The 16,829-nt window shown below is 47.1% G+C and overlaps 1 protein-coding gene across 7 annotated transcripts in view; it reads left to right on the forward strand.

Moving 5' to 3' along the window:
* The first annotated feature begins 148 nt into the window (after nt 1–148).
* Nucleotides 149–16,829, forward strand: part of PAX3 (paired box 3) — a 75,071-nt gene continuing 58,390 nt past the window's right edge. For 4 of the 7 annotated variants that reach the window (XM_027650692.1, XM_027650694.1, XM_027650688.1 and 1 more), the window contains exons 1-4: nt 149–326; nt 1,209–1,444; nt 2,809–2,938; nt 3,586–3,720. In XM_027650692.1, coding sequence (XP_027506493.1) covers nt 242–326; nt 1,209–1,444; nt 2,809–2,938; nt 3,586–3,720 — 586 coding nt within the window. In that variant the 5' untranslated portion in view covers nt 149–241. The remainder of the gene's footprint in view (nt 327–1,208; nt 1,445–2,808; nt 2,939–3,585; nt 3,721–16,829) is intronic. The other 3 variants (XM_027650693.1, XM_027650695.1, XM_027650689.1) reach the window with 1 other exon arrangement.

Genomic DNA, 16,829 nt, shown 5'->3' on the forward strand with positions numbered 1-16,829 from the left:
GGCAGCGCCGCACCCAGCCGCGCCGCCCCGCGGGGCTTCGGCCCGGCCCCTGCCCTCCCGGTGCGGGGCAGCGCGGGTCACTGACAAAGGGGCAGTGGCGGAGCTGCCTCCTCCCCGCCCCTCGGCGGCATCCCCCACCCCCTCTGGGACCGCTCCTGATTCGGCGGGGCCCGCTGACAGCGCGGGTCTCCCCTAGATCAGCCCTCACCTGGATATAACCCTGTCGGCCGCTGCCGCCGCGATGACAACTCTGGCCGGAGCTGTCCCCAGGATGATGCGCCCCGGGGCCGGGCAGAACTACCCCCGCAGCGGGTTCCCGCTGGAAGGTAAGGCCGCGCTCGGGCTGCTCCCGGTCGGGAAAGGGAGAATGGCTCCGTGCCGGGACTCCGGGACAAAGCGGATTCCCCGGCCCGTCAGAACCGGAGCACAGAGCACTCCAGAACAGCCGCCTGGTTTCCCCCGGGCTGTCAGGGCAGGGATTTTTCCCAGGACGGGCAGGGCTTGGGCCGCTGCGGGCCGGCGGCTCCATCCTCGCTCACTGAGAGCGGCCCATCCCGGGAGCGGGAGGAACCGACAGGGAGGTCGGCAGCGCAGCGGGCCCCGAGTCCTCTCTTCAGCGGGGTGAAAGGGCGGTGGTTTGGGGACCCCAAAGTTTGGGAAAAAGTAAGGGTGAAGTTAGAAAAAATAATTGAACTCAAATAAAAGCCATGTGAACGAAATCGAAAGGAACTTTAGAACCGTGGACATGTCCCAGGCGGGCCGGGCTGCTGCGAGTGGCCGCTCTTCCCCACGGCAGCGACGGTGCGAGGGCCGCGCAGTGCCGGGGACCCTCAGGCCGTGCCCGAGGGAGGACGGGCGGTGCGGCGGCTCCCACCGCGCCGCCGGGGACACCGCGGCCTTCCCGCATCTCTTCCCCCTTCTCCGCTGGAGTCGGGCGGGCCTTGAAAGCCGGCTAGGGCGCGAGTGCAACAGGTGAAGCCTGTATATGCCCACCGCCCTCCCCTGGCCGCCGGGGCGGTGGCGGGGGCTCCGCGGGAGCTGCGGGCCCCGGGCGCTCTGCGGGGCGGCGGGGCGGGCGGGAGAGAGTTGCTTTATAGAAAAGTTACGACAAAAAACCCAGTAACAACAACAACAAAAAAAGACGCAGCAGGATCCGAAGAAGACGTTAACGCCATTTACTCCCCTGCCTCCCCTCCCTCCTTTTCTAGTCTCTACCCCTCTAGGCCAGGGCAGAGTCAATCAGCTCGGAGGAGTGTTTATCAATGGCAGGCCTTTACCCAACCATATCCGGCACAAGATAGTGGAGATGGCCCACCATGGCATAAGGCCCTGTGTCATCTCCCGCCAGCTGCGAGTGTCCCACGGCTGCGTCTCCAAAATTCTCTGCAGGTACCAGGAAACGGGCTCCATCCGGCCGGGGGCCATCGGCGGCAGCAAGCCCAAGGTGAGCCCCTCCTGCCCGCCCGGAGCCGGGCAAACCCCGGCCGCGGTGGAGGGGAGCGAGGCCCGACTGGGACACGGCCCAGACTGGCCGGCACTGGGGTTTGCAGACGGGCCGGCAGCACCCGGGAGGGCAGGGGGTGGGCGAAGACACACATGGGGCACAGCACCCTTGCTGTGTCCCTGCCTGTTGCTCACAAACTTCCCGAGGTTTTAGAAAATATCGTTGGAGTTGGCGGAAATTAGATACTTTAATTAAGAAAACTCTATTAAAAAAAAAATTCTCAAACGAAACTAGGGCGAAAAGGGTGGTTTTTTTAGCGCTTGGCTGCCCGCATGCCCTACACTCATCCCCGCAGGAGCACTGGAGGGCTCGGCACTGCGGGACGGACCGGGACGCGATCGGTCCGGTGAAGGGCTGGCACAGCGCGGCGGGATCGGGCCCTTCCTGCTTTCGGTGCAAAGCGCAACAAAACGACCTGTATTTCTGTCTGTCTCCCTACCGCTCCTTCTCTTGCTCTGTTTACTTTTTCTCCCCGCTCTAAAGCTGTGTGTATTTATAGCCACACCGCCGAAAAGTTTGCGCTCGCAATAATGCATACGAGTTCTTATCCCAAGATTAGCCTTCTCCTCTAGCTTTTCATTCCCATTAAAGAAAAGTAAAGGCTTATGATTCTGCTGGAAATTGTTGCTAGATTTTTCCCCCCCTTTGTTTTTTCTAAAGTAGTAATGCCCGAACTTTTCCTTTCGGTGTTGGCAGTAGATGTAATTTTTTATAAGCGTGTTATCCGAACATAAGGCTGTTCCCAGACCGGAGACCGTTCTTTTGTTTGATTTTAGCTTTATCTTAAAACCACGAGGCCACCGAAGGAACCTTTGGGTACTCGAACCTCTCCGATTTTTTTATTATGCTGTTTTTTCGTTCGGCTCTGCAAACTTTGTTGAGCCGAAACTATACTAACCTGGGGCTTCGCTGCCCGAAGTCCTCTGCTAATCGCGACCCAGAATTTCCTCGAGACTTTCAGCTCGGACGCACGGCAGCCAGTGCTGCCTAATTCGGGGGTTTCCTCGCCGAGGGCTCGGTCCCACCTTCCCAGTAGCCCCGGAAGACTTCCTGCGACGTTTCGTTTAACGAGGGGACTCCTTGTCTTATGCGGGCCCGTTATTACCTTCTGTGTCCCCTCTGATTTTACCCTGCCCGTCCTCGGATGTTTTATAACGGGGTTTCTAAGCGGGGCCGGTGTCGGCTTTCGCTGGCGGCGGCGCGGGAGGCCCCGGCCGCACCGGGGGTCCCGGCGGGGCACACCGGGCTCCCCCGACCGCCTCTGGCCCTACAGACTGTGCCCGCTCGCCTTGTCTTTACTGAAGCAGGTGACGACGCCGGATGTTGAGAAGAAAATCGAGGAATACAAGCGGGAAAACGCGGGCATGTTCAGCTGGGAGATCCGGGACAAGCTGCTGAAGGACGGGGTGTGTGACCGCAACACGGTGCCGTCAGGTACGGGACGGGGGGCTCGGACGCGTCCCGGAGGGTCGGGGGCAGTCCGGGGGTGGGGGGGCAGTCCGATACCCGAGTGAACCCCGACTCCCTGGGATCGGAGCCCCGGGCCAGGCCGGTGCCCACGGAGCGGCTGGCATGTCCTGGGAGGATTCCTGTGCTCGACGGGGTGTTTTCAATTAAATTGTAATTTCATTCTCCTCCCCTCCTCCTCCTGACGCTTCCCCGCCGTCCCCGCCGGGCTGCTGCCGCAGGAGGGCTTATGTCTTGCCGGAGTCCGGGAGCTGGGAAGTAGGAGATGGGGAACAGCTCCCTGTGCCGGTGGATTACTTGTGGTATGGGGCGGGGGGGGCACATGGAGCCGGAGCAGTATTTGTACGGGTGTCTGCGATCTTTTCTTATCATCCACCACCCGGGCTCGGGAAAAAAAAAAGATACTTGAGAGCCGCTGTGCCCGCCCTGGAATCCGGTGCGGGACGATGCCTCGTGAAACCTCGCGGGGAGGGGAGCGGGCCGCTGCCTCCCCAATGCCCCGACTGATGCCGGCTGTGGGGCGCGGGCAGTGGCTCTGACTGGGGGCTCGGTTCGACCGCCGCGGGGGGGCTGCTGGGGATGAGCCGCTCACAGCTCTGCACTCCCCCCCGAAGTGAGCTCCATCAGCCGCATCCTGCGGAGCAAGTTCGGGAAAGGCGAGGAAGAGGAGGCTGAGCTGGAAAGGAAGGAGGTGGAGGACGGCGACAAGAAGGCCAAGCACAGCATTGATGGCATCCTCAGTGAAAGAGGTAAAGTCCCATTTCCCCCTGCTCTCTGTAGGGTCCTGGGATGGGGCAGTACCAGTCCCAGGTGCTGGTCGGCATCATTCCCCTTCTCCTGGAGATTGTCCCGGGGCCAGTGCAGCGGGAGGTGTAAGGCGAGGGGCTAGCCCTAATGGCATGGCTGCCACATCCCGTCGCATCCCTTTCCCCCGCCGGAACGACCCGACAGTGTGCAGTAATGGTGTGGAGGTGGGAACGAAGATGGGAGTCAGTCTGAGTTTGGTTTTCAGTAACCAGGGAGCAGGGAGCGTTGGAGCCACCACAGAGCTCCCCCGTCACAGCCACCCAGGGGCTCCTTCCCAAGCCAAGCAAAAGGCCACAGCTGCATAGAAGGGGCAGTTGTAGCCAAAGACTGCGGAGCCTCGAGTCTCTGCAGTTGTGAACAGGGCAGGGAGCCACCCGTTTTGTTTTTTCTGCTGCTAAAACTGCTGGGAAGAGCATGTGTTGGTGCTTGGCCAGGGGCTGTGAGGAGGTTGCAACCTGAACAAGGCGGAGGTGAAGGGCTGCTCCGGGGGGACAGCTGCTGCCCCCGCCGCGGCCATGCCCGGCTCCCGGCTGGGCCAGGGTGCAGGGGCAGGCCAGGGCCCGGCCGGCGGCCTCTGTGTGGAAGTCGCTGCCCAGCACATGCACAGGCACTGGAGAAAGCGAGACAAAAGTACCAAATGAGCTGGTCAAACATTTGTACAACTTTTCCAGCTTTTACAAAGAAGGCCTTCTATACACAATCTACACTTGGAGATGAACTTGGAAAACAAAGAGGGGGGAGTCCATTGAAACTCACACTTTGGCTTTGCACAGACAAAGCTTCAGCTAGCAGCAGCTTGATGTGAACAAAAGAAGGCAACCTTTTTATAATTCAAGGAGAAAAGAAGAGAAAACAGCCCCACAAAAGGCTGAGAAAAGACATTATGGGCTTGCAATGAGGGATGAATTATTCAATGAGCCCCTAATAGCTGATGCTCCACGCAGTTTTATGGACTCTCCGGGTCGGTTGTGGAAAAAAATAGCTCTTTTTAGGCAGAAAGTGTTTCTAGCATTTCTAGGCATCTGAGATGCTGGTGCCATCCAAGGACAACTGGAACCCATTCTTTAACAGTAGGAAATGTCCTTGTTTTTTAGGAACAAACCCCTAAACTCTCCCAAAACATAGTTTTCAACTCTGTTACTAAAATTCTTGAAAAACTTCATCTTCTGTGTGTCTGTGTTTGCGTGGATATGTGTAATACAAACATGCAGAAGATGAAAACTAAATAAGAGATTTTAAGGCCAGAAGATATGATTTGATTGCCTGGTCTAGCTGCCCCCACACGATGGGTTCAGAGTTTCCTCCAGTGTCTCCTTCAACAGAGGATTGCTCCAAGGGGGATGTGCATCAAGGGAAAAATAGCTAAATTCAGTGTCCTACTTGTTAGATAACTGGTTTTGCTGCCTTCCTGAATTTCTTGATAGAGATTAGAAACAGAAGATAGTGAGCTTTGATAATATTATTACTTTATGGAACAAAGAGTAATTAATAGAGACAACAAGAGAAAAAAATTTGTTATCAATATAACCCATCCCTGTTTGTCTTTGAAACAATCTTCCTCTTCTTTGACTCTCTGCACTTTAAAGGGGGGCTCCTGATCTATTATATATGGGTGCATGGCTGCTTCCTGCCAGCCCAATGGAATCCCAAAATTTTTTCTTGCAGGATAGTCAGTGATGCCTTGCTGTGAACAGGGGCTCACTCTTGCCTCCCAGTTGTACGAGAAGGCTGCATTCTGTCCCTGAATGTATCTTCTCCTTCACTATCTGTGGATGTGAATGTCTTATTTTTCCTCTTTTGAGTTCGATCAGTAGCAAATTTCCCTTGATTAAAAGGGGTAGTGTAGCCCTACCCTGCCCTGGGCAAGCAGGTTTTTGCTGCATGAACGTGACCGGACAGTTCCGTGGAAACAGCAGCTTTGATAATCCTGTCTGTTCTGTGACAGTGGCTGGGAAGGTTTGGCAGTTGGAGGGAGAGCGTGCTCTTTCCCACAGCAATGCTTGCTCCCCCTCCCTGACTAGTAAGCTGTTGCTTAATCTCATTACTGGAGTGGCCAGGATGCTGCAGTGTGAGCCTTCTGCTGCTCCAGAAAAGATGTATTGCCATACTTCTGCCTTACATGTATTGTAATACCATAGGGACAACACACTAGTGAGATCATTACATGAAAAAAATAACCATAAAAGAGGTCTGCCACTACTTTCTGTATCCAATCAACAAAAAAAGGTTCTGCTTCAATGCCCACTGCCAGCTGAGGAGCTTCAATTTCACCTCATCTATAAAAATCATCCTGCCCTCTTATTGAAATACCTGGCAGTGCTCCTAAGGATTTTGATGCTGCAGGATCATATTTGCCAGTGCCCACTAGCCTGGCTATGAGGCCTGGTGTGGCCGAGGGTGCCCGCTGGCAGCGCATCTCAGATGCCCTTTCCAATACTTGGGTTGCTTGCAGTGTGTCCAAAGGTTATCCATGGGCTGTGCAGCAAAACCCTCGTGTGGTAGCTCCGCACTGAGTGCTCCACGTTAGGGAGGGAGAAAAGTGTGAATCTTTTGCAGTATGTGGAATTTTTATAGCTCTGTTCTCAGGAGCTTGAGGTATCCCAGAGCATGGATACAAGGGAAGGCTGTGGGATAGATCAGAAAGCAAGTCCTGAGGCTGAGCACAGAGCAAAGTATTGCTCTTCTGCTCAGGAGCACACATAAGTGCTGGATGTTTGCTGACACTGCCTGAAATCCCCTCCTCACCGTGAACCTTTGGGTGGCTCAAGGAGTGGCATTTTTTCTGAGAGTAAGGATAACAATTGTCATTTTAAGGGTAGCTAATTCAAGATTTAGAGAGCACTTACAGCAGAGTGGGATTAGAGAATACAGAAACATGATATTTTTGAAAAATGTGTGATAGAAACAGTATATTATGTGACTTGGGATTTTTCCCACCACATATATAAGTGTAGGTAAACTTTGGTATGCCCCGTGTGATTCTGTTCCAGCCTCTTTGCAGCCACTTAAATATGATTCTCTCACCGGGGTTTACAGATGCCACATGTGAAGCCCTGTACGTGCTGTATTTCAGCATTTCTGTTTGCATCACCCTCAACCCTGACTTTGAGTATATATTTAAAGAAAACCTTGATTGTCACAGTGTGTATGTATCAGGAAGCTGGTAGTTCTACAATAGCACATCTGTATTTCTGCATGCGAGATAATTTTCCCTTAAAGGCACAAGCCATAAATAAAGAACATGAGAGAGAAAGTTTTGTGCCTTTATATGGCACATCAGGGCTTATTTTTAGCATAACTGCTACGGAAGAGGGAGTCGCTTGTACCTTTGGTGGGAGTTATGTGTGGTTTGGTTTGTTGACTAATCTGATAACTCCCCCCTTCATAAAATAGCTGTTGTTTTCTGGTAGAAACCAGTGGCTTTCAGTACTCCAGTGATGGGGTGTAGAGCTGGTCCTCGGGCCGCTGCGAGCGGGCGGCGCGGGCTGGGGCTGGGGCTGGGGCTGGGGCTGGGGCTGGGGCTGGGGCTGGGGCCGGGACCCCCCCCCCCCCCCCCCCGGCCTCAAAGGGGGCCTCTGTTCCCAGCCAGCGGAATTGGCCCCCGGGCCCTGTCCTGGCGGATCCTCCCCCAGTCATGCGCACCCGTCCAAAAAGGGCCCTACTCATCCCAAGCCTCTACCCTTGGCTGTACTGAGAGCAATTCAGGCTACAGCAGACTAAATTGCCTCCTTTATTTTCTTCTTACTTTCATCTTGGACCAAACCCTTCCCCCCTCTCCCTCCCCTTCCTCTTTTCTTTTTTTCTGTGTGCCTGAGGCTCACATTAATACAATTTCAGCACCACCCCTATTTTAGTGTGTGTATGTGGGGAGTTTGAAGGGGGAGAAAGAAAAAGGACCTTAGCACAAAAGCCCTGCTCAGCAGCTCGAAAGTTCAAGCTGCTGCTGCCTCTCTAGCTGTGTGATGCTTTTCCTGTTTGTGAGTTTTGGGAAACATTTTTGCTTTGTACTGTAATGGAATTAGAGGACAGATGCTGACTGTAAATGGGACACGCGACTACCAGCCCCTAGCTTAAATATTTAGATGCAATGTTACAATTACTGACTTGATGCACAGGCTTTGAAGTGGTGGCACATGATCTAAAGGGTAACTCAGGCTAGATGGGCTGGCAGATGTTTTGATTAGAATTGGTCACTATCATGCAGCCAGTTATTTTTAGATTGCTAAACTAATAAAGGCAGTTTATTAAGGGAGGGGATTAACATGCAGGCACCAGATATCAGTTTGAGTCATCCTATTCATTTCTGCATCGTAGACTGTTGGGTTAGTGGCTGGAGCTTGGGACAAGGCAGATGCTGAGTTAGATTTTGGTTGCGATTTTCTAGTGCAGGGCTTGTCCTGATTTTGCTACAGTGTCCTGTCCCAGGGCGCAGTGGTGAGAGGACTTAACGTGCTGTGTGCAATGCTGTTGTGGGCTGAGAAGCACAGTGTGTTCCCCTGCTCAGTGTTCCCGGTAAAGATTCACTTATTGAATGAAATATGACGACTGTGGCTGCAGGCAATTATCTTCTTGAGTCTGGAATTTCATACAGTACTTTATATATTTGGTCACTAGCAGGTCTAAGAAATCAACTCGTGTAACTTGAACAGTGTTGTTTCTGAGGCTCTCAGAGCTGACAAGAAAATAGTGCTTAATTAAGAAAAATTCCTTAGTGAGTCCAGTATTTGGCTCAAGGCAAATATTGCCAACAATATTTTCTGTCTTTTCCCCTTTTCTTTCCTCATATCTTAATAGCCTGGGTAGAGAAGCCAGGTGTTGCACAAGCGTAAATCGATGTAGGTGATGCCACGCAATCCCAGGACAGCTTTGTTTCTTTTGCCTGACCCATCATCACTGCGGGGCTCTGGGCCAGGCTTCTGCTTCCAAATAATTTTTCTAAGCTAATAATAGTAGTAACTGATGACCTCAGTGATCAATAATGACCTCACCATCAAGCGTGATGTCCCAGCATGCTGAGCATTTTTAGAAAGGTGCTAAATGTTTGTGTTTAGAGTGACTTGAAAGTGAAGTTTGCAGTTCCAGAGCTGCCGGGAGTAGCCCATACCCTCCTGTCTTGGAGGGAGCTGGGAGGGGGGGGATTTTGAGGAGAGTGCTAATTGTCAGACTAACTGCAGGCTAATCGCCTGACACAAGCACAAGTAATACTTTCAGGTGTGGGAAGAAAGGGTGTTAATCTAGCAGCGACTCTCTGAAGGAATGTATAGATACATCATATCCCTTTCTTAAAATCATGATTTTATTAACGGCTTTGTGTGTTTTGCCGTCTCAGGGACACTTTCTTCAACTTAAGAGTCAGTACCTCTTCAAACAAAATTGCTTTGGGCTTCCTTTCTCGTTTTTCTAATTGCATATGTATAGAACAAAGCCAAAAGTTATTTTAGCAAATGTAAGATTGCTTCACACACAGCAATTCATTAACTTGAATTTGTACTCAAGTTAACATCTCATTTGATTGCTTAGAAAATCTTCATCTATTAGACTTAGTGTCATTCTGAAAAGGCTGAGGCAAGAAACGTGGTTGGTTGATTTCCCTGTGGCTGGGACTTGCTCTGAAAATGCGATTTGTATCTTCGGCTTTCTAGATCCTCCTGTGATTGCAGAATCCTTGACGTCAGCAGGAATTTACCACAGTAGAGATCAGGCTTTTCTTGAAACCAGCTCTGTAATGTGCTGAGCAACAGCAGCTCTGGGAGAAATCCTCAGGTTTATTATGTAAAATGGGTTTGGTGGTTTGGGTATCAGACCTCCAGTTCTGCAAATGCTGTCATAGGCGAGTAACAGCGAGGAGTGCCCCTCAAAGGACCTATTCATGTGTGTAACGTTACTCACGTGGGTTGGGGTAGGCAGGAATGGGGCCCAAATTTGTTCTTTTCTGTTAGTGTAAAGTACCCGCTGCATAAGAGTGTGACTCTAATCCCGAGTGAAACTCTGGCAAAACTCTTACTGAGGACAAGGATCTTTGTGTCTGTGTTTACAGAGGTAGTGATGGAATCAGCAGACAGACAGAGGTTTTAATAAGATAAAAAGCCAATTAGCAATTAATGCTGAAAGTGAAAGCCAATACTGATAAAATCCTTAAAACAAATAATTTTCCATGTCTGATTCTCAATAGTGATTCTCTGTTGTATCAGTCAAAGACAACGCTTTTATCTAACACTTATTTGGGGATAGTTAATTTGGTTTTGGGATTACTTATTGATAAGGGTTGGAACAGGGTTTAGAAGAGGGAGGCCAATAAAGCTGATAGTGATAAATTATCGTGAGTCTCCAGAGCTGTGTAATAAAACTTCATTGGGAAATGAAGCAGAACTACAAAGTGCTCTCTGGTTAATTTAAGAAGAAATTGAGTGAAACACAAAGCAATAAATCAGAGCAAGCCAGTCAATGTGAATTTCTCCATGTAAATGTCACTTTAAATCCTATGTAGCAAACACATGTGGCCAGAGAAAGAACAAAATATAGAAATAAAAATGCAGGTTGCTTCCAAGTGTTCCCCAAACGCTGAGCTCTCTGGCTAATAAAAATTATGTACAGTAACATAATTCACCACAAGACCTTGTTTAGTGTAGAGTGAGTGTGGCATTTTACTTTACTTGCCCTGGAGTACTTCTACCCCATGCTGTTAAGCTAATTCAGTTTAAATCACTCTGCCTAGAAAAAAACGTGAATCGTAATGAAATTAAAACTCACTGAGGACACATTAGAGTTAAAGTGTGTCATGGGATGAGATTATTTAGTTAGTGGAGTTTGATGTAATTGTTGACAGGTCATTTATTCATCCTAGTAAATAAAGATCTACGAACTATTAAGAATGTGCATATATAACTAGTAAGACAGTAAAAGGCAATTAAGCAGTCAGTTTAATGTCTTATCTTACTGGTTGCCCTACAGTTGTTTTACAACTAGGAATTAAAATTTGAAAAGAAAGTTTTCAGTGTCCCTGGCCAAATATTGATTAAGTAGTTGTTTGCTGATGCCATTGTGGCACATAAAAAGGCCAGTGGTTCTGCCCCTTGTTGTTCATCTTCCATTGTTGCTGATTCTTAACCTCAGAGATCAAAGGAGGATCATTTCAGTTTATCTGTCTTGGAAAATCCTTCTTTGCTCCTAAACCCGTATTGATTAATGGCCAAATTGTCTTTAATGAGATGTGAAATTTGAATGGAATCCTTATTTTGCATGGTCTGTTTTATGTATGCACTGTATGCTCTTACAGTTTTGCGGAGGATATTTCTTTAGCATTATTGGATTTGATTTTATTTTAATCACTTTAGTATACAGTGCATTGAAATGTTACTATTGCAGGAGGTAAAATACAATGTGTTTAACTGAATTTTACTAAAACCCATTTTGTTGCATGTAATCTTTTTGATGTGTGTAGCCTAAAGGGGGGGAAAAAAATGACTTCTCTTTGTATACTAAATCATATAGGAGATAAATAGTCCAGGGCTGCCAATAAAATAAAGGGAGCTTGAGAAGCCAGACCAGTCTCCAAACTGGGCTCTCAGTATAAAGGCAACACAAACAAGCTTGCAGCATTTGTGCATTTTCCTCAGTTTGGATTTATGGACCCTACTTGCCTCAGTGAGGATAGTTGTACTGTCCCTTCTCAAAAAGGGGAAAGTTGGATCAACCAGGCTGTGCAGAAAATTGAGACTCCTTGAGAATAATCATTTCCCTGTTGTATGGTAGAAAGTTACACTTATTTCAGAGATAGTAAAATATATCCCATAACATCATCTGTAGAAGAGACCATGCAATTCGAATGTGTTATGTTGGCTTGTAATTATGATATGAAGTTTCATGTGAATTGTAAGGTGTGTGCATGTTAGATCCAGGTTCCTCTGCATCCACCTGACACAGAAATTTAGCTTCAAAAACAGTAGTAAGAAGCCTGGTAAAGCCAGTAATCCTCTCCTTGTTTTGCATTGATTTTTAGGTGAGTGAGCCTCCTCTGCTGTTTTGACAAACAGCAGAGTGAAGGGCTAAGAGATTCTTTTTAATCATAATTTTCTTGTTCCCTTTCTTAAATAACCTCTGTTTCTGTTCTGTTTCGTTATGTCTGATTAAAATACTAGTCTGTGCATACTTTACAAATATACAGCTACTTAAGGAGGCATTTTGTCCTAGAGTAAGAGGTAACATTCCTTGAAAGCATTTTCCATACGAATTTCCCTTAAGTCTGTGAACTCAACTTTTTTGTTTCCATGGAGAACTGTGGTGAGCACAGTGTAATCCGTGCTACCTTTCGATTTTTTTTTTTTAATGGATATTTGCCTGGATGTACACTTTCTGCCAAACTTGATCAGTGTTTATATCACACACAAGCCCATATAAGGACCCATCTTAAGGATTTTTATATTTGTGATATGCCTCATGTTGGATGTCTGATCCAAAAATGACTATGTAGTAATTTCTTTATCAGATATAATGTCACATAGATCACTCTGGTTTGAATAGTATGAGGAATAAACTGTCTGTGGCTGACATTTCTGCAAGCAGACAGCTTATTCAGCCCCTGTCAAATTTTATTCACCTTATATAAATGAGTAGGACTGTTCATGCCAATATAATTGGAATCTCTTCCATGTACCAGCCCAGAGAAGCAAAAGCAACCACAGTTCTTTTGGCAAAACTACTCTGCTTTGTTAAAAATGTAACCAATATATAACCCATAGACCCCCTACGACATAGTAGCACCAACCATACTCAGTATAACCATATTGAACTTAAAACTACTTTCTGTTTCTGTGTCTTTAGCTGGCTCACAGAAGATGGAGATGAATATAGACAGGTTTTACAGAAACTAGGCTTAGGGAGTAGCAAGGAATGTTTCCACAGAAAATCCCTTTTTGCAAGCAATGGTGTGGCAGGACTTCCTTTTTATTTTGACCTAAGGGCTGGTTGTTTGATCTGGTGTGAAGTGTTGAAGGGTCAGACAGATCGTGAGGTGGGGGATCAGTGTCCCAGTAAATATTCTGACACCTACCCAGCCCCTCCTGTCAGGCTGAGTGGCCAAAAAAAAAACCTACACAGAACTAAATGGAAGTTAGGTTTCAGCTGGTTTCATGAACAGCAAAATAAGTTGTTTTCAGAAAGGGTGTTTTGACAGAAAAAAGGGAAGTGGAAATATTTAGCTAAAGAAATTTGAAAATGGAAAGCGAAATACATTGTTTTGCCATTTTCACAATGAAATCCTGAAAAGTACAGATTTTGAAAAAAAAAAAATCTCCAGAATTCCATTTACTAAGGTATAAATCAAGATTAACTCCACTGTAGCTGGTAAACTGATGATGGTGTGTGAGCAAACACTGAATTAGATCATCAGTATTTACATATAGGAAGGGATTTTTCCAAACAACTACTAGCTAAGAAGTGGTGTTTTATGTGAGTAGAAATCAAATCTTTACGGTGTAGTGTTTTGGAGGCAGTCTACAAATTTTTTTCTGTAGATTTTTAATACATGTGATGCAGAGAAAGGCACTGTATGTGCTGACCTCTCTTGCTGCCCGTGGTAGATATTCCTTGCATGGTATACGACTTAACTATGCTCTTGCCGCTGTCCGTGGAACTGGAAAATAATAGAGGAAAACATTTAGAAACCTATTTAGAAGATTGTACAACAGATGTCACAGTCAGGAAAAAGCCCTGTGGGTTCATCCCTGGTTTAGCACAGTTGATTTGACCTGCTCTCTTTTAAATCAACAGGCTCAAGCAAAAATGCTCAAATATTTGGCAGCTCTACAGAAAACCACACAAGCCTCTGTTGCTTTAGTACCCACAACTTGTTTTCCAGAAAAATACAGTGTTTGCTTTTGAAAAACTTTTAAAACTAACTGCCTGACCACCTATTCTGAACAGCACTGAGACTGTCGTGAGCTGCACGTTGTGTGCACCAGGGCAGGTGACCCGGGCCAGCCTGCACAGAGCTGGTGCCCCGAAGGGACTGAAGCAGCCAGAAGTATTGCAGGCTCTTGGGATGCTCACAAAATGCAAAATGGCTGCATACAGCAGACATTTTGTTTATCCTTTCGTTTTTTCCTTCTTTCTCTATGTTTAAAAAGTTTCTTGATACTAAATTGCATTTTGATTTACATCTGAACAGTCCTGTGCTCTCAGTAAGGGCTATGCAGGTTATCATTGACTTTGACCCTGTATGAAAGTTTAATTATATTTCAGATTTGAGGGAACACTTTCACTTTCTCAGACTTGGCAACACCTTATAGTGCTAAATGTGTATTTTTGTTGGTAAAGAAGAGGTCTGACATGCCAAGTAAGCATTGTTAAAATACTACAAGCAGAACAAATTAAAAAGAGCTGTTTTAGAAAATGGCATTAACATTTTTTTTTTTAATACATGATTTAGCAAAAAAGCCAAACAAACCCCCCCGGCTCTCTGCTGCAAGGAGTTCTGTAACCAATCTGCTCTGCCCTGATGGGGTGGGTGGCAGTGCTGCTTGCTGCCTCTGATTTCTGGCTCCTCCCTGGCCAGAAGAGGAGGCATGCTCTGTCCCCCTATACAGCATTCCACCCCTCAACCTTTGATCCTAATCAACAGAGCAAATGAAAATTTCAGGAAGATACCAGTGCCTTAATTCGAATGGTTGTCGAAACCTACACTATGACAGCTGTAAAGAAGATTTGTCTCCAAGCTGTTAGAGGTCACTTGGCCAAGGAAGTACTTAAAACAAACCAGAATTCAAAGTTACTGTACTTCTCTTGCGCTGGCAGTCGAAAAGATGCAGTGATGATTAATGACATAAACAATTCTCTTAATCTGATATCAGGAACAGACTTGTCAGTCCTGGAAGAAGAAATCAGGTACAAAAATTTTGAGCAAGTATTAAAAGAATCCTAACTATATCTAGTATCTGAACCCTGATAATGGTAGCTATAAATAAAAAATAAAACACCCCAGAAAAGTGCTGTGAGGGGAAAAAAAGATCCTCCAGGTGATCAAAGCGTGGATGAGGGACTCATCTGTTCTTAATCTTGAGTGTTACCATGCAGAAAAGTCACTCTATTAAAGAAACAGGCCACCTGGGGCTTATTTTTTGGCCACTGGCTAGCATAGGGAGGGCATGTAGAATGGTGGGTTTCCCAGGATGGTAAAGAGGGAACTTCTTTGGATGAACTTCTTCGGATGCACTTCTGTGTTGTTCCCCTGTTTTAACCTCAGGGGTTTTTTGGAGTGATGTGAGTTCCCTCGGGGCACCTTGGCTCCCTTTTGAAGGGGATCCTTAGGTTAAAAGACCCGTTGTGCTTCTCTGAGTGCGAGTTTGGAGCAGTGAAGACAGCCCTGGTGATTCAGGGTGGGGTACAGGTGGGAGCTGATGTTACCCTGTTTCCAACCCAGGGAGCTCTTTGCTCTGCCTTTTTGTTCTGGGAGGCTTGCAAGTGCTTTCCATTATATTTAATGTGAAGTTTAAAGCTTATACGGGACCACTGTGTTCTCTAGGTGGAGATGTGGTCACAGCTGTGCTTTGTAGGTGGTGTTTTGCACTTGGTGGCATTCAGCTCTTTGAGTGGATCCCTCAGGTCCCAGTGATTTGGGCTAAAGGGCTTCCCCCCCCCCCCAGACAGCTGGTGCTGGTTTGCTGCTGCAGAAAAGGGGCTGCCCAAGACATATTTCCGTAGGCTTTAATGATCTTCTGACTGGGCTGTGAAGAGTGTGGTTCTGCATCTTTGAATGGGGAAAAGGGATCTTTTTTAACACCCCTTTTGAGAAGGAAAGAGTGATCCTGGTGACTGATGCGTTTAAAAGTAAGTGATACCCCTAAATACAAACAAACATGAGAAAAGTGCTTATGGCAAAACTGGTGCTGGAAGAGTTGGTTTTGTTTTGAAGGAAAACTGGCTGGAGTTGGTACAATTTGCACTGCATTTCTTTCAGTGACTTTCTGCATTGCTTGTGCCTGGAGACAGCTGAGATAGGATTGCTCACTCCTCCTCCCAGTTACTGGTCTCTGCCCTTGCTTGGCCGTGCTCCCCCTGAGTAGGAAGAAGCTGCTGTTTTCTGATTTCTATGCTTTCCTTAATTTCCTCCCCCCTCCATGCCCTACCCTTGCTGTGCATCCTGATGGTGCATGCAGTGTAGAAGGAGCTGTTTCTCTGTCAGATGATCCTGTTAGGTTAAATTTTCAGTTTTCTCTTTGTGTGGTTGTGGTTCCCCCCTGACCAGGGTGTGGGTTTGGGGGGGGGAGGTTGCCTTTTTTTGTCTGTTTGTTTTTGTGTGTGTGGGTTTGTTTTTTCTTTCTTGTTTGGAGTTTTTATTTATTTGGTTTTTTTCTGTTAAAAATGGGACCAATGATATTTTCCTCCCTCAATGTTATCTTGAAATGCTTGAGGTCCAGGAATCAAAAGTGTTATAAGGTTCAGATGCCATAGTTCATCTGCTGAAACTGCAGATCCAGATGGAAAGAAGTTTTAGTACAAATGCTTTGTGGCTAGGAAGGGTTGCAGCCTGTCCTTGGAATCCAGCCCCTGGGGTTGCAGAGTTGGGGAACACTAGGTGTTGTTTGTAGAGGGGCCACTTAACTGAGCAGAGAAATGCTGCAAGCCTTGGCATAGAGCAGCAGGTGTGTGTGTTTTGACAAAATGGTAAAGACTGTACACCTTTATTTTTAATACTTTTATTACTATTGTTTACAGCTAAAGCAGATCAATAGCTAGTGTGGTCTGGGATCAAGATCACGAATTCAGAGGTGTTGCCTCAATTTATATTGAGGCTCTGAGCCACAGTGTGCTTACTGGAATACAGCAACTCTTGATACATGTCTTTTGCTGGTTTTGCTGGATCTTCCATGAATACCCTGCAATTTTCTCAAATATGTGGTGTGGAAAATCTATTCAATAGTACAAATAATCACTGGTTCTAAGAGAGTATTCGATGCTTTAAATTTATGTGGTTGTGACTGGGCATGCAAGCCCTGCCCTGGTTTTTCTTCTGCAACTTGGTGTTGCTGTTGCATTCACTAAAAACTCATATCTT

This window comes from Corapipo altera, unplaced genomic scaffold (assembly GCF_003945725.1).
Source record: "Corapipo altera isolate COAL_440 unplaced genomic scaffold, ASM394572v1 54, whole genome shotgun sequence".
Taxonomy (NCBI): Eukaryota; Metazoa; Chordata; class Aves; order Passeriformes; family Pipridae; genus Corapipo; species Corapipo altera.